At 37.2% G+C, this 26419-nt stretch overlaps 1 protein-coding gene across 1 annotated transcript in view; it reads left to right on the top strand.

Annotated features, from left to right (window-relative positions):
- CDK19 (cyclin dependent kinase 19) overlaps positions 1 to 26419 on the top strand; it is a 118159-nt gene that overhangs the window by 66172 nt on the left and 25568 nt on the right. Inside the window, 2 exon segments of the mRNA XM_063389812.1 lie at positions 19421 to 19478; positions 20702 to 20833. Coding sequence (XP_063245882.1) covers positions 19421 to 19478; positions 20702 to 20833 — 190 coding nt within the window.

Below are 26419 nucleotides of genomic sequence, written 5' to 3'. Positions count from 1 at the left end.
CAAATGTAACTCATGAAAAATAAAATTCCATAGCCAGTATTGTGCATTCCTGAAAATCCTGTTGGAATAGGGGATTTCAGCTACTCAAGCCATTTTATCTTACACTGTAGTTGTTGCTAAAGAGAAGGTTTTTCAGGAGTGCCTTTTGTTCTGCATTCTTCTCTAATCCATGAAATGCACTTGTACATTCTTACTTTGATTTGCCTTTCATGTAGTTACTTTTGATGTAACAGTTGTGGATGATGAATGTTAGAATTATGAAATAAATGCAAACTCCAGTAGGTCACATTTTAATGAATTGATACTGGCTTCTAATGCAATGAAAACTGTTTTTGTGGCTGTTTAATTATGAGTATGATTAGCTATTTGCCAGCTCTGCTGATACAATTTCATAAATAAGATGTTTAAAGTTTGGTTTGTTTCTTGACATTCAGAGAGTGAATCTCAGTCTCAGCCCTGAAGCTCTTTATCAAGTAAAAAGTAATTTGAATTCTTGATAACTAAACCAAATAGAATTGCAGACCCATTTAGGTTTTGCGTAAGGTGTGTTCTTGAAATTTTAGTTATAGCTGGATAATATAATACATTTTCAGTAGCTTCTTAGTAATTTTGCTGTCAGCAAATGTCTCTGCTGTTGTTGGCTGTCTGCTCTTTTCTAGGATGCAGGATTGACTTGAAGCTTATTTCTGTGTGTGTCTCCTTGCTCTGGTGGGGAGCTGCTCTTCTTCTTTGGTGCCAGCTTCTATAGTGTGATGGGAAGAGCTTGCAGTAGTAGTTAACCTTTTAGGGGACCTAAAAATAATCTTTTCTATATACCATAAGAGTGTATATTGCGAGTGGTTTGATAAGTTTGAAAAAATGTTAGATCAAGCTTTTTCTTGTTTATCTAATTTCAAGATTTTTTTTTTCCTTCTGCAATGTGAAGTTTTGGTTCTTATTTTTTCTCCTCTCTATAGGAATATGTATTCCTATTCCTTTATATTCCATTTTATATTCCTTTATAACTTGTGGCTTACTTAAGTGCTGTTCCCCATAATTCTGCTCACTTCAGGACTTCTTTTTGCTTCATTGGAAAAATACTGGATGCTAATCCTCCTTCTTACTCTCACAAGTGGTGTACATGGGGGCACTCAAGAAGGTCTGCATAAAGTGTTGAGATAGATTAACTAAACTGCGTTAAATGTTTTCTGTGGCTCTTCTGAGTGGTCTGAAAAGTACCTATGTGGCTGTTCTGAAAGTGTTCTGTGCTCAGTACAGCTGTCAGTGTGAGGCAGTGGTGTCTCTGCTCAGCTGCTTGTGGCACTGGGGGCGATGCTGGGTACCACAGACTGATGTGAGGGTGCTTCTCCACTGTGTCAGCCCGTGGTCCCAGTGCTGCCTTTGAGGTGCTAAAAGTGGACCAGAGTGCTACAGCAGAGGGCCCATCCACTCCAGTCATCTGCTACCTGGGTTATTATTTCCAGCCAACACAGCATGGACTGTTAGAGGCAGCAACATTTTGAACTATACAGCTGTTGTTCTTGGTGCACATGATGTGGAACCGTTTTTTAATATTTTGGTAATTTTAATTTAGTCGAAAACCTTTAAGTAATGCAGAGGGTATGACTACATGAACAAGTTACAGCAAGGTAGTCTTGGATGTGGATTTACTCTGCATTAAGTGCTGTGTAGTATCTGCTCACCTGCGTGTTTTTGTTCTGCAGAAAATGCATAGTCCTTTCATATCTCACTCCTTAACAGGATGTGATAAAATTGTCCTATTTACTATCATTAAAATGAGACAGCTATTTCATTAATTGCCAAGTGCTTTACATTGTTTCTGAGAGGAATTTCATTAAAATGCAAGTGACTAAAATGTCAGTATAATAATGACAGTATAGTATTGGGTTTTTCTGACTGTTGAGTTTGTAGAACAATGCAGCCTTTTGGGTTCAGTCTTCCTGCAGTGTGTGTCTAGTTTAGGCTTCAGCATGCTAGAAGCACTTCAGTCTTATGAAAAATTTTGTTCAGAATTGAAGGTGTGAGTATCTCTTTTCATCTTATTAACATTAAATTTCAAGTTGTTAAATGTGTTGAAAGCTTTGGGATTTTTAATAGTAGGAACATTGCAGCTATTAAATCTTTATCAAAACTATTATTGCCTCCAATAAAGCTTCCCTAGACTTTATTCCTGGTCCTAAGTTTGTGACTATTCTCAAAATTAATGTTGCAACTATAGAGAAGAATTTCATCTGGTGAACATAGACTCTACAAAACATGGGACAGAGTAACAGGAAGTATAAAGTGCTCTGATGCTGTGTTCTGAAAGCCAGGGATTTTCTCAAAGGCGTTTTGTTACACTGTAAACTTTTCAAAAGTAATAATCTAGTTTTGAGTAACAGGACTTGAGTGTCTAGCCTGTTTATGCAGTTTGAAAAAAGAAAATAAAAATTTCCACAGGGAGTTTGTTTGCATTTTAAGCCCTTGATTTTTGTGAGAATGTCTAAAGACTTATTGGCAACATCAACAGTGAGGTAAATCCTAAGACTTGAGCACTAAAAACATAGATATTTTATCAAGTAAGATGAGGCAAATTTGCTATAGCAAGGACAGTTGTGTCTTACTTTGGAAGTGTGGTATGTGTTTGCAGTTGTTTAATTAAAAAAAAAATTAAAAGAATTAGGGCACCCTGACCTGCCATTCTGTAATGTGCTCATGTTTTTGACATGAATCACAAAATGTTTCTTTGGAATTGGCAGTATCGCACAGCCATTGCGTGTCTATGCAGGTTGTTTTTCATTTTTTAAAAGGGCATAATTGTTGAATGGAAAAATATTATAATTAGTTCTGAACTACTTCAGATTTTGTTTTCGGCATGTAGAACCTTCTTCACAACTATTCTTCTGGGTTTTTTTCTTGACAAAAATCTTTCATTTGCTTCCAACTTCCTTCTCCTCTGCCCACGTTCCATATCTGTTGATCTGCCTTTTGCCACTTCTCTAACATTACTCATATAACCTTGACTCAGCTTTGACTTTCCTGAAATACTCCTCTATCTCATCTTCACAATCTTAATTATTGCTCCTCCCTTTGGCCTTCGTAACTTTGAGTTCTGTGGCTGGTCCGGGTAGAATGCTGTGTTTCATAACTTGGGTAGGAAAAGCTCACACATTCCAGGTGGAGTGACTCTCCTTTGTTTTAGGTTCTCCTTAAAAGTACCGTGCTCATACAAAAACTTTATGGACTCATTAAAACACAGTCTCTAGATTCTGAATTCAGTAAACACTCCTTACTGTAGTGGTTCTGCCTCAGAAAACATGTTGAGATTGACTTTTCTAGGCTTTTCTTTCCCAAAAGCTTTTCTGTGTTTCCCCACTCAAAATTATGTGTACTAAATCTTCTTTCCCTATCTCTTCTAGCTTTTAGCTTCCATTAGTAGCTTTATGTGTGAATATGGTCATGTATGTTTAAATTGCAGCAATCTATAGTTCTGATATGGCTTAGTTTTTATGTAATTCTTCTAAAGCATTTGGAGATCATTGGGAAAATAGTTTACGAAATAAAAAGGGGGTTTGTCCATTTTTGGTTTGGCAGACCTTTTTTTAAACAGCAAATAACTTTTTTGTCAGTACACTTTAAAAATAATAAAAAGAAATTGAACTTTCAAAGTGTTTGTGTTATTTGCATTATCAGAAATATATGCATTAATGACTACGGGGTTTTTGGTGGTGTCAGGCTGATCCATTATCATAATTAACTAGCTTGCATGAAAATTGAAAGTCTTCAATCACAGACTTCAGTCTCGAATCAGCGTTGTTTGAAAATGGATTGAAAAAACTTTGAGTAGTTGATGCTGTAAACTGTCCACAGGCCTTCCAAGTCAATAACTAATCAGCCATTGCACACGGTATTAGATACAACACAGCAACTTCAGTGTGTAAGAGGGGTCTTGATGTTCACTATAGAACTATTGTAAAACTGCTGCAGATAACTCCAGAGACACTAACAAGGCTTTATTTAAATATTAACTAATGTTTTGTTTAAATGTTTAATGTGTTAGGTTAAATTTTTTGAGGTGACTGAATGATTTTTGTTTTGTGTTGTGTCATTTGGAAAGAGCCTAATATTCAAAAGTAGTTAACAAACTCTCACATCTTGTCTTCAGCTTGCTTATCTAAAATATTTAAGCATCACTGGTTAATATCCTGCCAAGAAATGCTTCTTGGTTTGCATTAATAAGAACAAGTAATACTAATACCTCATGTGTTTGTTCATGAAAGCATCTCTTAATATAATTTTCTTCTGATGCATTTTTATTAAGTAGTAAAATAAAAAATGAAGATGCTGGCAATATACTACAGAAACAAATATTAAGAATCTGAAATGTTGTGTTGTAGCAGTATGTTACATTACAGAAGTATATTTAATGTGCTTTCTTTCCCCCAAATAAGCTCTTACACACTTCTGAAGAAAAGAAAATAAAGATACAGCTTACTTCTTGTGTAACTTATTCTGGCCTTGTTGCTGTCACTGCTTCCTAAAACACATTTTGAGTTTACACTCACAAATCAAGATGTTTTTAGGACAGAAGATTAGCATTTTGCTTTAGATACTGTACAGCTTTTAATAAACTCAAGTAATTTCCATTAACACTTCAAGTCACTGTATATCAAGTATGTTCAATAAAAACACTCTTCTTTATCGACTTAGGTTATTTTAAATTTAAGGGCTGAAAAGCTTCCATACGAATTATGAAAGCATAAATGGAATACTCATGCATCTGACAGTGTCATCACCTCAATCTTGTGTTGATTTCATAAACCCAGTAAGATATTGGGTCGAGTGGATAAGCTTATTATTAATCTAAAGAGATTTCATCACTGATCTGCTGCACCTCACTTTTCATTTCAGTTATCAGTGTAGCCTCTAACCTGAGGAACCATTTGCTCTGAGACATGTTTTCTTGAAGGAGATGTTATTGTGGCTGAGATGGGGAATATGAACTCAAAGCCCTTTAGCTGCTCTTTTTGCCTGTGAGCACTTTTACCGGTGGTATTGTGTGGTAAATATAAAATATGTTCATGCCTTCATGAAGAGGAGCAGGTTGCTTAGTGCTTACTGCAAGATACCCCATGATAAAAGCTTGCCCATGGCAGTTACCTGTGTGTTGGTGGAGGTGCTGACAACTCCTGCTTTCATGTAGCCTAATTTGTTCATCCAGCTGCATGGATATCTGAGGCTACTCCAAACGTGTTACTCTGCACGTGAAAACGCCCATAGCAAATACTCAGAATGTAACGTAACTTTTTAATGGATATGTTAATGAACCATTTTTAAACGAGATCTCACTAATTTATGCTGTGGAGAAGTATGCCATTGAAAACCTACTGCTTTTGGTTATTCAGGCAAATGTGTGAGGGGTCCTGGTACTTCCCACTAGCACGGAAGTGCAGTGTGAGCCCTTTGTGGCCAGAGTTTTTTATGTTCAACAACAGGAAATTTGTGAATTTTTGGCCCTCAAACATGATCTTGTGGTTAGTAAGAGATTCATAGACTGAAAGGAGGGAGCAGTGTTACCAGCTCTGAAGTGATGGTGTTGTGGAGTTAGGAACCTGCCTTGCTCATGTCCAGCATACTTTCCTCAGCATTTGCAGAATCTTTATTTTGAAATTTATGAGGTGCTGATTTGAAATGAATGGCTGCAGTTATTCTGTGGAAAGGCTCTTCTGAATAAGTAAGTGATGTTTCTCTGCGTGAAAACCTGGAAACTAGATTAACAGTTAGGCAAAAGTAGTCAGCCCTAGGTGGCAGGGTACATAACTACTTAAAGCCTTTGCTTCCAGCTTGTCTTGGGCTGTGACTGTTGATACTAAAACACAAATTACAAATATCATTCTTTAAAGTGAAACTGATTTTCAATATGCTTTAAAAAATATAAATATTTATCAAGCTGTGTAAATAATGTGGTGTCTGAGAAAGGAATATATTTTTCTTTTCAAAGGCAAGAAAACTTAGCAATCTTGGACTATACATACAGTAGCTAAATAACTGGGATAAGTGCTCAAGAGTCTTAAAAGATAATTAGTGGTGTCCATAATTTTTTAATTGGCATATTAAATCTTGATATTAAATAGTTTTCCTTCAACCAGTTTCAGTTTTTCAGTCTGTGTATTCAGAGCCTTTCTTTCCCCTGTTGCTTATATACCTTTCACAGCCTTTACCAGCCTGTGGCTGGAAGAAGCCTTCCTTGGTCTCTGTCCCTTGCTCCTCCCAGTTTCAATGTCTTATGTGTCAGTTTTTGCTTGCAAGAACCTCTCTGGTTACTGTTCTCCAAGTTCTCTGCCTCTCTGAAGCCAAAGCCCTGAGCTGTGCTGGTGCAGTTGCTGTGTCTCCCTTACACAACGCGCACTGCTCTCTGTTTGCTCTCGTGTTTTGTTGCTGTACTGGCCTTTCCCGGACTCGAGCTTTCCAAAGCCGGAGCTCTTTTTTGGTTCTTTAGATATCGTGCCCTTTGTGCAAGAAAGGCTGCATAAACAAACAATGAAATACTTGAATTGGGTTGTTGTGTAGGCAGTGTTCACTTATATTTGGAATAGCAGTATTCCAGATCTATGCCTTTCAGTTGTTTGTGGTAATTTTGGAAAGTACATTCTGTATTGAAAGGGTTCATGCTTGTTCCTGCCTGGCCTGTTAAAAAATTATTTTAATTGGTGGAAAACCTTCTAAAACACATATGACCTTTAATTTACGTGGATAATTGTTGTGATGAGATGCTTTCAAATTGTTTTGAGATGCTGATAATTCTGAATTAGTGCAGGGTTAGATCTTCAATTCTTCAGGCATATCTAGACCATCTAGGCCTTTATTATTACACTGGATTTATAATGATTGGAGCTTATACTACAAAAGGAACACCATAAAAATTTGAATCCCAGCTGAACATTAAGCTCCTTTCCCTAGCATTTACTGATGAAATGAGAAAAAAAGGAATGCTGTATTATTCTGAATTTTACAGAGTGCATTTGTATTGAGGAACGTTACCAAGACATCATGAATGTAAACACGTACTGATGTGCTACTTAGTATCTCTTCATCTCATTTGTGTGTGGGAGTGATGGCAGGTAATGAATACGTCTCAGGCTTCAGAAAGCAAGTAGAAATATTATAACTTATGAATCTATCTGCAAACATAGCCTTTGTTACCTCTTTCTGACTTTTTCTTCTACAAGTAAAGAGCCTGAAAAGATTTCAGAGAATCATCCTGTCTTGTTGGTACTTTACTAACTTTGTAATATTGAAGTCTAAAACTGAATACTGCTATAGCAGTATATCCAAAAATGTTTTGCTATGTCTTCTGTGAGGTTTACTGCCTCATAAAATCTCATCAGTGCCTTTTCATCCAAGGGAATTTTTGCAGCCCCAGCCATGACAGAGTACCTTGAGCACACAAGCAGGTTGTTGGCTCAGGGGTGAGCACTGCAGCTACCCTGGGACCCTGCTCTAAGGAGTTCAGTAATGGAGATATGGGCTGCAGAGGCAGGACAGCTCTTGAGCTGGTGTGGGGATTCTGCTCTCCTGTAAACTGCTTAATGTTGTGAAACAAGTGCTCCTCTGAATAACAGTGGAGATGAGTATCATGTACATACAGTTGTTGCATGCCTGCCTGGCTGCATTTACTGGTTACTTGAAACTTCATAGCTGCTTATTCAGGTGGAGACACCTTTGGAAAACCTCCAAGAGAAAACTAGGAGCACAAGGCTTCTCTAACTTTATGTTACAAGACTGGGTCTGAAATGCAACTTTTGCTGAAGAAGCTGGCCATTGATGCTTGTCTTCTTAAAATTCAGAGTCTTCGTGAGCCTGAGGATCCCCTGGAAGTCAGGAAGCTGAGAAGAGAACGGACTTAGAGATAAAGAGAGATTTAATCTGAGTCCTGAAGTTAACAGGGTGATGGTGATAAACTAGGAAAAAAGTTTCTGTTAGGATGGGTTTCAAAGGTTATGTTTTATTTAGCTTTGTTTGTAATGCATGTGTCAGCTGAACAGTGGTACTTTGTCTGCTTGCATTGGGGTCTGTAGTTGCTTTTTTTGCACTGCAAGACACTTGGGGTTGTGCTGCCTGAAGTGATACATGAGCAAATTGTCTAAATATGGTAACAGGATGGTGAGTTTGAGACCTTAGGGTCCAGAGGACTGTTAAATCCCAGTCAGTATTGCTGTAGGCATAAGGTTTCTATTAGGGTGATAAAATTTCTCCTTGAAACCTGAAAACTGATCTGGACAAACCACGAGACAAAAGGGCTTAACCTAGACTTGGGAGCTTGCTTTAGGAAGATGCTCCAAGAAGATCTATATAGAAGGATTTGAGTTACATTATAAATCACTAATCTAGTTTCCACACAGAAAAGAAGGTTAACGTAATAGTATTGCAGACATTTCAATTGCTCATGTGAGTAATGGTTAGTTTTAGTCTTTAGACTCAACATAAAGGAAGGAGGGGAGAAGAGATGGGATTTCACTTTTTTATCCTTGAGATAATGAGCATAGAAAAACCGCATATGTGAAAATGGATTAAAAAACATAGCTTGATGCTATAAAATTACATATGTAATAAACTGACAAAAGCTAATAAAAATATATTCAATATTATTGAACATAAACCTTTGATTGTTTGTGGCAGTGTGCAAAAAGTCCTGTAAAATTTAATGATTTTATTGCTTTTCTAAATCTTGCCAAGTTTATACTCCAATAACAAAAAAATGTGTTCCATAGTTCTGAGTCCCTTCAGCTATATTCCCATGTCCATATGCAGACAAAAAGAGACTCGTTAAGACCCACTCAACGTGGAAGTAACTGCTTCAGGTAATCAAGCTGCCCTATTCTTTTCCTCCTTTGAAATTTCCATTGGAGGGCTTTTAATATTTCAACCTAATTCAGTCAGTCTAAGCTATCCAAGCAGAAGCTTGTTTGTAATGGAAATGGGTTACATTTATATCTATTCATTTGGTACTATATTATTTATTGCAGTCAGAAAAGCTTTGTTAATTATTTGATTCTACCAGACTCTTGGGGGAATGGAGGTGTTGAAGGTTTACTGCCAAAGATACTTTGTGAAAGGCAATTAGGAAAATGTTTTATGATGGTGTCACCAGTCTCACTTTCAGGCATTTATTGTTTGATTGGATGGAGGTTTCATCTTCCTGTCTTAATAACCCTACTAAATCAAGAGGAGTTGTCAGAATATTGTATATAACAAATACCAGGTTTTGGCCGTGGTGGAATTTAATGCTGCAACTGAAAGAATTACCAGTTATGGTATCTCATTTTCATGCTGCTGTAACAGAAACAAAGTAATGCAAGAAACTTAAGGTGAGAATTGCATCCTGTCATTTCCCCCTTTTCTTAAATTCTAGTCCAAAGCTTAGTACAGGCATAGGCTTTCTTGTGTTAGTGTTCTGTCAGACTTACTGTCTCCTGGCTTTTGCCTTTTAAAAGGTGAAGAAAATAGCAGTGTTTGTAATGCTTCATGCATGCACATATCTTCTCAGTTTATTTGCCTTTGGGTTATTATTCTGAGTAAGGATTACATGTGAAGAATGTGTAATGAGAACTTGATGGCAGAGATGTAAAGACTTGGCTCGACCACAGTATTTTGGGGCATTTAGGATGTATTTTAAAGGCCCAACAGAGGAACAGTTTGACTGTGCTTTTGTAGCACAAAATTTATTCCCTCAGTTCTTGGTTAGTGGGGGTTTTTTGTGTTTGGGGTGGTGTGTTTTTTGGTTGGTTTTTTTTGTTTGTTTGTTTTTTGGTTTTTGGTTTTTTTGTGTGTGTGTGTGTTTGTTTGTTTGGGGTTTTGTGTATGTTTTTGTTTGTTTGTTTGTTGTGTAAAACATTCAAAGCAGAACATTCTTTCAAAGTATTTCTGAGGTGTCTTTCTTCTGTTCTCAGGCTTCTCACTGCTCAGAAATGGGGTAGCAGAGGTTGGACAATCTGTCTTGTCCTGTGCTATGCTTGGTGCTCCCTAAGAGCCCAGGCAAGCTCTAAAGACAAGACCCTAGACGGTTGCTGGGTAGCTTCATGGGAATTTTGCTGGAGTATGTACTGCAATGTGTTGGAAATCCCAGGGACAATGTGAATTCAGTTTATTATTTGAACATTTGCTTTATGATCTTTTATTTTTTATTGCAAATTTATGATCATATTTTTGTCTTTGTTTCTGACTTCCCCCTTCTTTGTCCTTCTCAAGGTTGCATGTAACATTTTAAGTTCAAGTATGCTATTGCAGCGTTAGTAACAGCAGAATGCTTTGGATAATGTTGCATAGCAACATAAAATTTAATTTGTGTCAAATGTTTTGGCATTCTCCTAATGTGACTTTTTTCATCCTTTCTTTTTCACTTAAATTGCATTGCCATTGATTGGGGTGAAACTATTGGTGCACTGGCACATTGTGAAGATTGTTTTCATCAAAGCAATGCCCATCATCCAAAACTGTCTGGAGTCTTCATTTTTGTCTTGCACTAGTTTAGTGCTCTACCATCCATAAGAAACCTGAAATGGTGTGTGAAAGGAAGACTTTTTCATTTCTGAACTTTTATGCAGTCCAGAATTAAATTCTCTTCTTGTGATTACTCTTATTTCATATTCCACTTGTGTTTACAGACAATATTCCAATGACATAAGTGCAACTATATTATCCATTGGTTAATAGAGGACTATTCACCAGGGAATAGTGTTGGTGAATTGTCTTTTCCTGTTTCAACAATGATCAAAGCACCTTGAGTTTACAAATCAAATATTTTTTCTAGAAATTTCCGAAGAAACCATTGTTCCAAATGGATTTCAAAGCAGAGTATTTTTATAAGGAATGTGGATGTTTTGGCCATTTCTGGGGAAGGCCTAGATAGAAGTGAGGGGAGTGAATTTAAACAGTTTATGTCAGTTGAGATATATGCTTAATTACATCTCAAGAGAACATCTGACCTATGAAAAATCAAGTCAAACAGAGACACGAATATTCTACCTGACCACTGATTTCATTGTGTTAATGGTGGTTACATATGAGAGTAACTGAAGGAACAGCAACTTAATTAGAATGTACGTCTATGTGTGATTACATGTCATTTAGTTAAAATGAAGGTGGTAGTGGAGAGGTCTGTGCTTGCCTTTGGTGTAAAATACTTTTGTAGTGAGTGTGTTCTAGAGACTGGACATCCAGGCTGACACTGTCATCTCAAAAGCGTTTTTTCTGGTGTTAAACATGTGGCCCTGGAGCTGTTCAGCCAAAGGTGCCATAGGGTTGGTTACAGCAGGGTGACAGAGATGGCTCTGTGAGCGTCAGCTGTGCCACCACTGCAACTCCACTGCATGAGTGGTTCGAGGGGACTTGAGCTGTGGGGGTTGTGGTAAAGGTGAAGCCTTCTTAAGAGGAATGCAGAAGGAGGAAGGGTACAGATCCACGTTTTAATAAGAGACATTTTCATTAGGTGATGGGAAACAATTTTATTGTCAGACAGTGCCAGGTATTGCCTACCAGAAGGGTTTGGTAACCTCCGGTGTTGGAGACTTGCAGCTCCCTTGGTCTTGATATTGAGCAGTCTGATGCAGCTTCAAATTTGGCTCTGTTTTGAGGTGCAAGACGTCCAGATGACCTCCAGCGGTCCTATCCAGCTCAAAGCATGGTATGATTTTGACTGATCCTTCAGATGAGTATCCAGATTCTAGGGCTGTTTAAATCAGTCTGTAATGAAGCTTGTGTAGAGACATTTTTTCTTTTGTTGAAGACTAGATCACCTTAGGCTTAATTCATGGACTTTTTTTTTTTTTAATATATGCGGGTCTATGGTTGCATTGTGGCCAAAGTTCAGTTTTTTCTGCTTTCCTTTTCTTTTTGTACCAAGTTTTATAAGAGTATATAAGCATGAAAAGATTTCTTTGCTAACTAGCTTCTGTATGAAAACAACACATTTCCCCTTTCAACACATAATGAATACAAGCAAGGAATGTGTTTAACCAAAATCTTTACCTAACGCATTTCAAAGAAATACTTCAGGTATCTTCTGTACAGTTTGTTCCTACTCTTAGTTAGTAATATGTTTTACTATCAGTCTCAGTAAATTCTGCAAATGTAGTTGCTGTTAGAATTTGTGATAGCTGGAGTGGCTATTTCGACCATATCAGTTCAGCTGCTATGAAATACGTAAGTCAGTACCATAATCTGACAGCATGGTTTGTGACTGAATATGCAATTTCTATATCTCAGAATCCCACAGGAATGTTTTTTTTCTCTGAGTGGCACATGCTTCCATTTTTTTATCAGTTCTGTACACATCTAATTTTAAAATTACAAGGACCAAGAGTGGAGATAAAAAGTTAGAAGATAAAAATAAACATTTTTAAATGTTTCTGTTGTCACTAATATTCCTGTAATGGTAATGAAATGAATTTTGGGAACTTTTTAAAGGTACAGTTTGGTGACACTTACCTGTAAAATTTTGTGTACCATTTTATGGTGGTTTGACCTAGGTGGGATGCCTGGTGCCCACCAAAGCCCCCTCAACTGGACAGGGGAGAGAAAATAGGAAAAAAAAAAAAAAAAGGCTGAAGGGTTGAGAGAAGGACAGAGAGAGAGATCACTCACCAGTTGCCAACATAGGCAAAACAGACCTAATTTAAGGAAATTAGTTGAAAAATTCCCAATCAAAAGCAGAGCTGGATTATGAGAATTAAAACAAATCCTAAAACCATGTTTCCCCCCCATCCCTCCTTCCTGCCTGGCATTAACTTTATTCCCGATTCTCTACCTCTTCCCCACACTCAGTGGCACAGGGAGATAGGGAATGGGATTAGCAGCGAGTTAATCCCATGTTGGTTCTGCCACAGTTTCCTCCCCATGGAAGGAAGTCCTTCCCCTGCTCCCCCACCGTGTCCCTCCCACGGGAGACACTGCTCAGTGAACTTCTTAGACGAGTCTTTCCCATGGGTTTCAGTTCTTCACAGACTGCTCCAGCATGGTTTTTTTGTTTTTTTTTTCTTTTCATGAAGTGCAACACTTTGGGAACAGGCTGCTCCAGCATGGGTCCCCCATAGGATCACAAGTCCTGTGTCACAATTGTCTTTTGGGCATCTGCCTGCTCCAGCATGGGCTTCTCCACAGGTGATGGGTAGATCTCTGCTCCACTGTGGATCATGGGCCTCAGGGGGACATCCTGCTTCACCATGGTCTGCACCACAGGCTGCAGGAGAATTCTGGCTCTAGACTGAAGCACCTTCTGCCCCTCCTTCTTCACTGATCTTGGGGTCTGCAGAGTTTCTCTCATCTACTCCCACTCCTTTCTACTCTGACCTCAATTACTTCTGTGCAATAACTTTTTTTTTCCTTTTAAAATCTGTTATCCCAGAGGCATAAGCACTCTGCTTGATGGGATGAAAGCATTCTATGGTACTGTTTCCTGTGTAGTCTTTTATTTACTTAATGTGTTTACCTCTTATTTTTTTCCTCCTTTTCAGGTTTAAATAAGTTTTGAGTTCAGATCTATCATTTCAAAGCATTTTGTGTGCCTCGTGCTTTTGCTGACTCTTTAGATTGTGTGCTGTAGTAATCAGCTTTGTTTGGCCGTTTGATAATTTGAGAGTATCTGTATTATTACATTATTGATTCAAATGAAATTATAAATATCTTGATGGGATTTGTTAATGATATTACATTGCAAGGTCAATCATATCAACAGACTAGAGAAATAGTGGAAGAAAATGGTATGGATTACAAATCTAGGCCAAAAATGTAATGAAATATGGTTGAGTTTTTGTAACATTAAGGATAACAACTGATAAAAACCAAGCTGAAAGTTGGTTACTCTATGTAATCAGAGTAGTGACTCTCATAGGAGTTTGCAATGTGTAAGGCTAAAGAGAAGCAGATGTGAAGATATTTTACTCTATATGATATACTTCTGTCTAGTGCTTCTGTATCAGAAAAATGTTAACCATACAGTTTTCTAAAAAAAGAGAAGTGAGGATAACAATTTTCCTACATGCTTTTCAATATACGGAAGCATTTTAAATGGAAGTGGTAATGATTTGGAGGTTTGCATAATAAAATCTTTTAAGAAACTTTAATTTTTTAAATTAAGTTTAATTAGCTCAATTATTAACAAGAGTGTTAGTGCCTGTGTGCCAGTTTATTGATCTGAGCACAAAGTCTGGATTTGAGCAGTGTTGGTTTAAGGCAGGGAAGTGCCTACATTTCCTTACAGATGAGAGTAACAAAATCTTTGCAAATTTCAGTGAACAATCATAATCTCCCTCTTAAGTTCAAGAAACTGAGAGGCTCAGTGGTCTTTGGAGTAGTGCCTGCAGAGTGGAACACTCAGGACCTTTGTCATTTGGGGAGCAGCATGCTAAAAGACAATAACACTTTTGCTCTCCTTTTGCTTGTGAAATGGAAGTATCTTTATGTATCAACACTGTGCTGTTTACAATTGTTTTTTAAATAATGGAGACTTGAAAAGACATCACACGGCAGTGTCAGTAACTGTGGGGAGAGCTTTTATCTGTAAGGCTTGCAATCTCTTTTACAATAGAAGCCTCCTAATTTGAGATTGTTCTTTGACCAGTGACACATTCCAAAAGGGAAACACATTTGTTTAGATATAAACAATAAAGAATGGTGTATGGAAAGTGGCATATCCCTATGGACTTTTTCTCACAGGACTGTAATTCTGCACCAAATCTCTTATGAATTGTGTCACCGCTGTACTTAAGGAGATAACAACAACCATTAAAACTGAAGTATTGCCATCTATTGTTAGGTTGTTGTTCCTGTTTTGAACTGTTACACTCTTTTAATACCATAAATAGTTTCTTTTCTTTCAACCTTTCTTCTGTTGTACTGTCTAAATATTAAAATTAGAAGTGTATCTTCAGATGGATGTCTGTATCAGTCCCAGTTGTGACACTTCTAGTATTTCTGAAAACAGACTTGTTAGTCCAACATTTTCATTTCTCTCCCACCAAGATTTTTTAAATTGCTTTATTCCTTCTCCCCCACCAATGTAGAAAAGGAAATGTTATTATCCATGCTTATTACTTGTAAAGAACCTATTGTAAAGACTCATAAAGAATCATCGTCATCTTCATCCCTTTTTGCAAATGTTTCAGATTTTTGCTTCGTTTTTTGTTGCTGTTGGCCTTGCTCTTTTTGCAAATGTTTTTAGACAGTCAAACATCAACTGAATTTCTCAGCAGGGATTTGCCTGTTCATTTTTATAGCTTATGTTAAATGTGAGACTCCTAATGCTTACTGTTTCTGTTGTTCCTATAGCAACTAGATAGGGGGAGATGCAGCAGCATCACTTCGCTTCCCAGCTGGTGTTTGTGTTCTAACAAACAAGGGGGAGAGTATGAGAAAAATAGAGTATTAATTAGGATGCAGCTGGTTGAAAAGTGTACTCCTTGTTGGGTTGTCTCACCCTTTACTCCAGAGGAGCTTGTTAATGATTTTAAGCTTGGCTTCTCTTTATTGAAATTCTGTTCTCTTGGATAGAGACATGGTTTATGTGCCAGCTTTTGGTCTTTTAGCTGCTGCTTGGTTCTTGATGGTTCCTTCCAGCTAAAATCCTGTTTTCTTCATCAAATGGCTAGCAGTAGGATTTGTGTCAGGAACTAGGCTGGTGCTTATGACTTATATATGGCCTGAACATACATGAAGTGTTGACTAAGTGACTATCTTGGAGTAAAATGTTTTGATACTTAAATGCTGAATTTTCAGAGATTAGTAAGAACTAAGGTAGAACTAACACGTTCTACCTTCTCCAAAAAGCAGAGGTTGTTTGAATTGTCCTTTAGTAGTCTTTTCTCTTACCTCATAATGGAAACCTTCATAGCATAGTTTCTTGAGGATCTCTGATGCCAAATTACTCCCTCTGAAGTAAACCAAGATCTTTCCTCCATAGCTGAACACCTGAAGTTCTGCTGCTCTGCCTTGGTGCCTCTTGTTTAGCCCAACACTGCTGCTCTATGAAGGTTGTATTTCACCATAGTATGTGCATTGTGAAGACTTTGAGGAGAGTTTTACAGTATTCAAGCCATTATTATATAAAACAACCACAAAATATTTGACCTGTATTTTAAGCTCCTCTGAAGCTGTTTATTTTTTATTAAATAAAAATTCATGAGCACAGGAACTGGATATCATATATTACATCTCAAGAAGGTGGGTCCCATCAGGTTTCGTGTATGTACATTGAAAAGCCTTTCCTAGCCAGAACAGCTCTGATTAGCAAGAGGAACTCAGAAAGTGCTGATTAGTAGACAATCAACTGGTTAATTTGCTCATGTGGGAAATAAGAAGTTGAGATGTAGGCTTCTTGTTACTTAAGGAGCAGGTTGGAACCAAGACTTGAAATTTTTTCCCATTTTATTCCTTCCCTGTTTCCCCTGCCCCTGACTCTCTCAAGCAGGGTTCACAAGAGCTAATGAACATGACATCTGCTGAGTTTATAAATCAGTTTGTTTCTCTGCTGACTGCTTAAGCAGGGTTCCAATCCTCAGTGGATTACATATTAGAACAGATTTAAATTTTAATCAGAACAATATATCTTCAAAACATTCTGGCTTTAAAAATACATAAATCAACAAGTCTCTTGCTTCCATAGATTCTAACCTAGTGTATCTCCTGTATTCATGGGACCACTAAGTCTCCTAGGGCTTTGGGGAGTCTTTCTGAGGCTGAGGGTGGTGGGGCTGTTCAATCTCAAGAAGAGAAGGCTCAAGTAGGGTATTATCAGTGTGTATATGTGTGATATACATACACACATGCGTATATCACACACATACGCATTGATAAGAGCCCACGTGAGTAAAGAAAGCTGAGCCAGACTCCTTGCAGTGCTATCCAGTGGTAGAACAGGAGGAATAGGTGTAAATATATCGATAAACTTTTTCTACTGTGAGAGTGGTCAAACACTGGAAGTTTGAGAGAGGCTGTGAAGTCTCCATCTGTGGAGAAGTTTAAAACCCAACTTGGCTGAGGCCTGAGCAATCTGTTATAATTAACCCTGCTTTGAGACTTGATCTCCAGAGGTCCTTTCCAGCCTGAAATATTCTGTGAATATTGTAGATTGTCAGCAGATAAAATAGTTGGGAGCTTTTTTCTGTGAAGAAATTGCTGCTTGTAGAATATTGTATTGTATTGTCAGATGTAAACTATGGCTTTTGTGAGATGTTTTGAAAATCCTTTCTGCTTAGATTTTAATTTTTATCTTAGTAAATCTTCTGAAGTTACGATATTTATTTCTTGCAACCTAATTTTTTAATTAGAAACAACTTGACCTATAAATCACTGCAGTAACAACATATTTAGCAGCTTGCTTCACTTGATAAACAATTGCATTTTTATACTGCTTAAAATTCAATCCTGCATGTTAAGGTCTGTTGAAGTGTTTTTGATTCATAAAATCATTAAGATTGGAAAATCCCTCTAAGATGAAGTCCAACCATTAAACTCACACCACCATGTGTAGAACTAAATCATGCCATTAAGTGCCAAATCCTCAATTTGGAACACTTCCAAGAGTGGTGATTCTACCAATTTCTTGGGCAGCCTATTCCAATACCTGCAGCTGCAGCTTTCCAGCCACTTTTCCCCAGCCTGCAGTACTGCATGGGATTATTTGACCCAAGGGCAGGACCCAACACTTTGCCTTGTGGAACCTCATACAATTGGCTTTGGTGCATCAGTCCAGCAAACTTACCATACTTGACTCTGAATCAAAGTTGCTAGGCAAAAGTTTAGGAAGAATTTCATCAAGAAAACTGGAGGTTTGCTCTCTTGTATCCGTATGATTTCTAACAGAGGTAAAATGTAAACTTGCATGCATCTCTTGCTGCCTGGTTACTGAATATGCAGAAAGTGATTATTCTGATCTCTGGAATATTCAGTTCAGGGTAATACATAAATGTACAACCAGAGTTCGACAATTACCTCGAGGTATTGATTTTGTTATCATTAAATATTAGTTAAAAGCAAGCATCATTGTCTTTCCTAGATTTGCTGGTGAGTGTTTGCTCAAGGTCAATTGAAATCGCTTGTGTTTTCCAAGAAGAGAATGCATATTGCCTCTTGAATGGTTCCAGTATATGCTGGGGAATTAAAAGTCAGTGATGGTGTTGAGAATTACAGATTAAAAAGGGAAGAATAAAAGAGGCATCTGGAAAGAGAGACAGTGGTTGGAGCCAGGGAAGAAACAATGTTAGTACTGGGTGTGGGGTGGGAAGAACAGCTTCCAGGGGGAAGGAGAAAGAATAGGTGAACTAGGGTGCTTTTTTTGTTTGTTTGTTTGCTTTTTTCAAGAAAGCTAAAGATGTGTGATTTTGAGCCAAATTAGTAACCCTAGTCTGAGTGTCTCATTTCAGGTAAATAGTGGCAAGGAACTGAGAATTTAAGTGCAATTCTGACGTTGGTTTTCTGGACATCTCTTTCAGATTCTTGAACAAATCTTGCTTGAGCAGATCCTTCTACATGCATTAAGGATTTAAATATAATTACTGTTTGGATGAGCATTACAAAAATTCTGCTTTGAAGCTTTGTTATGCATCTCTTCATTCAAATCACTTAATGTTTTCAATCTTGTTTACTTTTTTACAGCTGTTAACACAATAGGGCAAGAGCTTCCAAGGAGTGACTGTTGATGTCTGAGGGAACCTAGATCCTAATTGCAGAACAATTGCAGTGATGTCATGTGCAGATTTTATGTGGTGTTCACAACAGCTGGTTGCAAACAAATAGATTGCAAAAAATGCCTCTAAAGGTTTTGTTCTATGTTTAAAGCTGCTGTCTGCACTGTCAAAAGCTCTTGGGATGTAGCTGTATGTGAATACTCCTGTTTCAAGAGAATTCTCATAGCATGAAATCAACTTCGTGGGAAAAAAGTGCTTTTGCCCATGTGATTTTTATAATTTGTACACTAAAAACAAGCACAGCTCTAAAAATGTAACTACATATAGGATGAAAACAAAAGTGACTCTTGAGTATATATGTGCATACCAAGATTTGGCATGACTTTAAATAAATTATACCAGCAGAGGTGGTTCTTGCGAGATTATTGATGTGTAGCATAAAAGTTAGCTTAATATAAAACTTTCCTCTAGAAGAAAATCTCTCCAGTGAATATAATCATTCTAGTAGCAATAGAAATGTTCATTTAGTTAAAGATGGCATTTCTTACTGTGAAATGTCAAAGTATATTTCTATTTTCTAGTTGTGAAATTAGTAACTAGAGATAAAAGCTAAATGTCAGCAAGATAAAGGTATGGTAATATTAGACTTCTAAGGATATTTCTATAAGTGTTTTCATTATAAAATAAATGTATGTAATTTTATTATCCTCAAAATAATCACCTAAGGCTGATCAGCTAAAAAATCTGCTTTTGTTTTCCAGAAACCAGCAAACATTCTGGTAATGGGTGAAGGTCCTGAAAGAGGAAGAGTCAAAATAGGTAAACTTTTTGGGAAAATTTAATAGTGCAGCTAAGAGATTAATATAATAAAAAAATGCATCTCCTGTGTAAGATAGAAATAGATCTTCAGTATTCTTTGAGTATATGTATCTACAACCTCTAGTTCAATTTTAAATCTCATTCACAGAGTTTACAGACTTAAAAAAATCCAAATATATTATTAGGCATTTCTAAACTTGTCAAGGGTATTGGATGAGACATAAAAGCACCTGTATGAAACAAAAAAGTAATAAGTACAAAGAACAGTGGCGATGACTAGGGTTCTTTTGACTTCTACTGTGATTAGTTAGCATATATTAGCATTGTTACTTATAAATTGTGTTTGGTTTTTATTTTATTTTTATATAAATAATATTACTGCACATGCTTGTAGAGATCCAAAGGTTTGTTACGCAAAAGTTATTTGGCGTCAAGGTGAGTAACACATGGAGAGCTGTGATGGGCTTTATCCAAAATCTAATTACCTTCTCAGCGATGTGGATATTACTTTTTTTAAGTTAATCATGTGGCCATACTCAAGTTTGTGTAAAAGAAAAGTTTCAGATTTGAATTGGGTTTAAAATGTGTGGGTTTGACAGTACACCAAATTTTGTAATTTGCCATCTAGCATTTCTTACTGTTACCTACCAGACTCATTCTAAGGAGAATTTTTGAGTTCTATAGAATGAACGCTTAGTTTTAAAATATACCTCCATAACAGTGCATGCTGACTGAATCTGGAGCTCATTCCTCCAAATCATGTAGGAGGCATACCTTGAAAAGTAGTGCAAAACAATCTACACTGCAGTCATTTTAGTTTTGCACTTTGGGCAAATACCTAGCAGTCACAAGCACTCAGAGTTTTGTAAGCATGCATAAAAATAAAAGAGAAAATGTACATTAGAGACCTACTACTGTTGACTTCAGTTAACCAGTTTTAAAAAATGAACAGGCATCTGTGTTATGTAAAGTTTTACAATACCATGATGAAAACATGTCAGATGTTATCCTTCATAATCTTAGGAATGAAATAAGTGGAGTTTAGCCGTAGAAAATTTGGTCCAGTATTGTTGTAAGTAGTTTTTGTTTTGTTAGAAACTTTGATTTGTCATTTTTAATGTTTTTGAGCTGTTGCTGTAATTGTTTTTGACAATACTATTGAATTTTGATTTCTTTGTATTAAAATTTAAATACTCTCCTCATTTTTTCTCCCCATTCCCCAGCCGATATGGGTTTTGCAAGATTGTTTAACTCGCCTTTGAAGCCACTGGCAGACTTGGATCCGGTTGTGGTGACATTCTGGTACAGAGCTCCAGAGCTGTTACTTGGGGCCAGGCATTACACAAAGGCCATTGGTGAGTTGTCCTGTACCAAAGACATCTGCCTGCAAGTTCTGTAGGATAGTAGCCTTATAATAGATATGATGGTCGGCTGACCAGCTAGTTTGCGGGTTTTGTCACTGAAGTAGTAGCAGATGATTCCATCCATAATAGATTAATCAAGATTAAAACTTTTTATTTTTCAACATAACCTAGACATTTTAAATATCTAGTTTGTTTTGTTTTTAAAACAAAAATATCCTTTGAATTGGTTCGTATGTTTTCTTAATATTGGCTTAAAAATCTTGCAGTGTTGTAAACCTTTGAAAGGGAAATAGCTACGGCATTGTTGTAGGGTGTTACATGTCCAGATGCTTCTATGAAATGTGTGGCTTGATAAGCAGAGGGCTGGACTCCTGTGCTGTGTGCATAATTGGCAAGTCATTTGCTCCTGATGACTTACGAAGGTCCATGTTCAGGAAATGCTGGTAGCCAGGCTCTTTCCACCCTAGTAAGTTCCCGAAGGACAATCAGCCTTGGTGCCCAGCTGTTTGGAGAATTAAAGCATTGAGGTGCGTGGGAGCTATCCTGGCTGCATGGTTGGATTTTATGTTGAACTGCAAAGGAAACAGGGACCGTCATGTCTGCTCCATCATCATGGTCACCTCTGTGTAGGTACTGGGAGGGGCTGCTCATAGATTCCTCTTCAGTCTGAACAAGCCCCTGTCCCTCAGTATCCTCTCCTGGAGCCGGTTCTCCAGCTTCTAACCAGGCTGGTACCTCTGCTTCTGTCATTGTTATTCCACTGTTTCATGGTTGTTACAGCCAAGGCTGCCATTGATTATCATATCCCTAGCCAGTTCTTCTCCTTCAGCAGCAGACTTGAGGGATGATGCATATGGTTTACCCCCAAATCCACCAGAAATCTTTTCAGCATCCCTAAAGTGACCCTGTTTGTTTTCTGTTTGTTCACCATGATGCTCCGTGGTCTGTTCACCTCCTCCCACAGGTCCTTTTGCTGGTGTCCCAGTGCCCCACCAGAGTGTATCTCCCTGTGTGAGGCCAGTGTCACCCTGCAGACTGACTCCTTCATGGCAGCACCCTCTCCCTGGGGCTCTGCCTCAGCTGAGGCAGAGGCATCCCAGGGGATCTGCACCAGTGGGAGCGGGGGATGGAGCCTTGTAATGCCCCTGTCCCCTGCATGGTTCTGGCACAATCCCATGGTGACAGGAGCAGACACTTAGGGCCTGCATCACATCTGCTGCTGTGCAGACTGGGCTGCTGCAGTCTGTGTCTGCTGAAGTGTTTTAAAGAAAACACCAACAGGATTGGCATTTAGAGCCAATCTCAACCACAGTCTCAAACACCTATAAATTAGATACTTGAATTGCCCTATATTCATAGTGGAAAACACTGATGTGAATGGACCAGATTACTGAGAGACCTGTGTGTGTGGTGTGGGGGAGTTGCCTCAACTGACAGCTACCTGGTTTTGATAGATGGCATATTGTTTGGAGATTTGGGTGAGTGATACATACCACTATCTTAGGGTATCTCTTTGAAGGATGAATTAGTGTAATGCTGTTGTTTGTTTAATTATGTCATAAATAACTTGGTTCATGCCCTGAGGGATCTCTAGGCTATACTAAAACACAGGCAAAAAGTTCCTATAAAACTTCAGAGGATGATGGTGTGTTGGAGAGATCTGGTTTTGCTAGTAGTTTATGATTTCTGAGGCTTTATTTCTTGTATCACACCAATGAGTCACCCAGGAGGGGTGTGAATGGTTACATAGTGGTACCTGGCATGCCATGTGAGTGCTGAGGGCACTCAAAACAGTTTGGGCAGCAAAATAAAAAATACGGGAATGAAAAGAAGGAAAGTTGCAAGTTGAGATTTGTAGACTGACTGAAGGATTAGAGGAGAGTGTGATTGAAGAGAAGAGAAAAGAAAAAAGGTACATGCAGGTGATCTATGTGCAGCTTTAAGGCAAAGGGAAGAAGTGAGTAACAAAATGACAGTAGTGATGATGTTCATGCAGTTTATTGAGTTCAGACTTGTGTTTTGCTTCTAGCACTATGTGCACTTTAAAAAGGATCATTTTAATGAGTTAAGCATGCTAGTGAGGGTTTAACTCTAATGCTAATGTTTTTGGCAAAGGAAAAACTCTTAAAACTTTCTCTTAAACGTGTGTGCAAGAAATAAAATTTTAATATCTCTTAATATTACATAATTCTCAGGAATTTTAGTGTATTGCTTTTAGTAATAATTCAGAAATTAAATAAGATTTTCATTTAATTGCTCTCGAATTGGAAGCATTAATTTAGAAGACAGTTGGTTAGATATAGCAAATTATGAAAAAAAGATGATTTAGTATATCTACTTGTTTTCCATAGCTATTTTCCCATGTCTTTTGGATAATACATAACTTTTATTGATTAGTAAATACAAATAAGATAAGGCTAAAAGCAGAGTTTTCTCATTCAGTTTTGTCCTAGTGAGAAATATTTTGTTTGAATTCACTAGGAAATCATTGTCATCAGTTCTCTTCTGCAATGTCCTAACATTGTCCAACAGTTGCTACATGATTCAGATGTTTGCTTAGGTTTTTATTGACTTTGTCTTGATTTTACTTTATTTTAAATGTTTTTTGTATTCAATATGTAATACTCTCTTCCTTATCTTTGTTTCACATATAATTTAATGATTAGCAGTGTATTCAAAATATCCTGGACACTGTCTACTATAGCGTCCAATTTGGATTTATTCTTGTAACAAAGCCTTTACGTGTGCTTTCTTACATGTAAATAATTCTCATACAAGATCAAAGACTGCAATTAGAATTTGACTTTTGACTTGTTCAGGATTTTGGTCTTGATTTCTGGACTTGATCTAAGTTACATTTTGTGGATTTAACTTTGAGGGAAAATTGGAGTAAATACAATCTGTTTAGAAAGTGCTATATCTTATACAAAACAATATATAAGCATATTCCATTATTTAGGGGTGATTTTTCAGTGATATTTTTCCTTTATTTAGTTTGTCTCTTCATACTAATTAAATAGTCTACTTTTAATTTATTTCCTTGCAGAACAGATTGTTGTTGATCATATATATAACATCATGTTTTAAAGAGATATAGGAATCAGGAAAATACTGTTGTTGAAAAACAGAAATAGCTTTTGCTTTCTGCGTGTTAATAGGATAATAAAAACCCCATGTTTTCATGGAGAGTAATACTTCATTTCCTGAATTTTGAATGTTTGTAATGTAAGCCCTACTTGCTAATAAAAGTTTCACATGTAATATCTGCTACCATAGTTGCAAGTAACTAACTTATCAGATGGATGCAAATTGGGAAAATGGTGTTGTAGAAGCCAAAGTTCATCCTCTATTCCATTACCACAATATGAATTTGTACTAAATTCACTATAGCTTGTGAAGGTTTTCTGCATTTTCAGCATCAAAAATCAAAAATAGAATATATTCCTCTGTGTTCATCAGGTCTTAATACTTTAGCAAAGACATAGAAGCTGCAAATGAAAGTAACTTGAACAAGTTTCAGGTGAAACCAAATAGCTGCAAAAATGTAAATTGCTTGCAATCATGGAAACTTTAATAAAATTACTGAACAACTAGAAAGTCCAGCACAACAGAAAATGCCTTTATGCTCAAAACACTTAAGAAATGAGGTTGAAGTAAGTGGCAAGGTACAGTGTTCCTTTCATGTATAGGCAAAGACTTCTGCAGTTTAATTTTAGGGAAACTAAAGGAAATTACTGTGGTAAAATGAAGGAAAAAACTTTAAGTTTGAAAGGAGACATTAATCAGAGTGATTTTTTTCACTCTGGGAACATCAGATTAGAAAAGAATGTTTTAGTAGGTAAAGCAAATAGTAAGAACTCTTTCATCATAGGTTTTCAAGAAAGCGTGTGGCAGTCTCCAATATGATTCCTTCTGGGGCATCTTGTAGCATATCAAGGTAATAACATAATTATGACTAGTTTTTATCAAGCTGCAGCTTGTATAGTTATCAGTGCTATCAAACAAGCATGTTATCTAACCTCTCTTTACCACTTGCCTTAATTAAAGCAATAGCATGTTTGATAAATGGCATCAGATGACTTATAGTATTTTAGATGGTTTGAATTTTGTTGACAAAAGAATTCTTTAAAGTGATCATTCAGCCACCCATTAAGCAAGGCTAAAAACCTGTCCTGAACCAAAAAAGGATGGGCTTGTTTATACTGGAAAAATAAATCTGGAAACCTGAGAAATCTCCATTTCTTAGGTACTTTTTTGAACTTGTCTAAATTGTAGGTCAGCAGAAATGTCAGAAATGGCTGTGCATTTACCAGCCCAAATGAGACTTAGGTGTAGAGAAACTAATTCAAAGCCTGGGTAGTGCACTGTCACTTCATTCTATTTCTAGACTACCACGCAGTTATGGAAGCTGGAAATGTGTGAAAGGTATAAGCAGATATCAAAATGTCTTTGAAAGCAAATGTTACAGGAAAATATTCAGTGTATCAGAGGGAATGAATTTATAATGAATGCTGGGATCTGTCAGAGTTTCAACAACTCCATTTGACCTCATGCAGGAATAAAAGAGAGGGAAATATGTGGGGTGTATTATGTAGGATTTAGGATGGAAATATGTGCATATGTGTTCCATATTTCCTATGCAGTGAGTCCCACACATTCCGAGTGCATCAGATGTCCCTACTGTGCGTGCACAGATTGCTGGCATGCTGGCCAGGCTGTGGGGCCTCTGGAAATCTTGGACTGATGCCTGAAGCTCTTTTGGTCTCATGTTCTGGGAGGGCTGGGAGGAAAAAAAATAAGACCTATCTGGAAAATCCAGTAAACCAGGTGGGATCAGCCAGAAGATTGAAAACTCTTCGTACAGGGATGTTCCCACCTGTCGTCTGTGGAATCACAGGAGCAGGGGGACTGCTTTTAAGCATCTGTGAGAAATAATTAAGAAGAAAAAAATCCATATTCAGTCAGCATTTTATTGCTACATAAGAGTCCACATTCTTGTTTGTGAAAGGTTGTGATTTGAGGAAGGGGTTGTGAAAATGCTAGAAAAATAAACTACAGTAGTGAGGTTTGGAAAATATTCATTTATGTGCACTGAAATAAAAACTCAGGCAGCACCAAGAAGGGAGTCTTGTTCATGCCCTGGGAAATGTTATACAACATGAGGAGTGGTTGGATGCAGATGATATTTTGTGGTAAACTTGTTTTGGCATGTGATAAACTTTCTTAATTTTGATTATCAAAGGTGTTCTTATGCTTTTTCTGAGAGGCAAAATATTTTAATACCAAGGATTAATTGTTGCTCTTTTATTTAGTTATTGCAGGTACTGGATGATTTACTGTTGTTTTTTCTTCTTGTTCTCTAAAATAGTAAAATATGTGTAAAATACTATACAAGCTTCTTCTTTTATTAAAAACTAAAAAGCATTTTCTACTACAATAATCTAAGAAATAGAAAGTTATATAAAGGATTACTGGATCACCTAATTAGAACATTTTAAAGCTGTATTAGTATTTTGGGAAGCTTGGGATGCTGACAGCAACTGAAGGAATATTGTCTGCAGGACCGTTGCACACTTT

This window comes from Prinia subflava, chromosome 2 (assembly GCF_021018805.1).
Source record: "Prinia subflava isolate CZ2003 ecotype Zambia chromosome 2, Cam_Psub_1.2, whole genome shotgun sequence".
NCBI classification, from domain to species: domain Eukaryota; kingdom Metazoa; phylum Chordata; class Aves; order Passeriformes; family Cisticolidae; genus Prinia; species Prinia subflava.
This window is presented reverse-complemented; position numbering and strand designations above follow the sequence as displayed.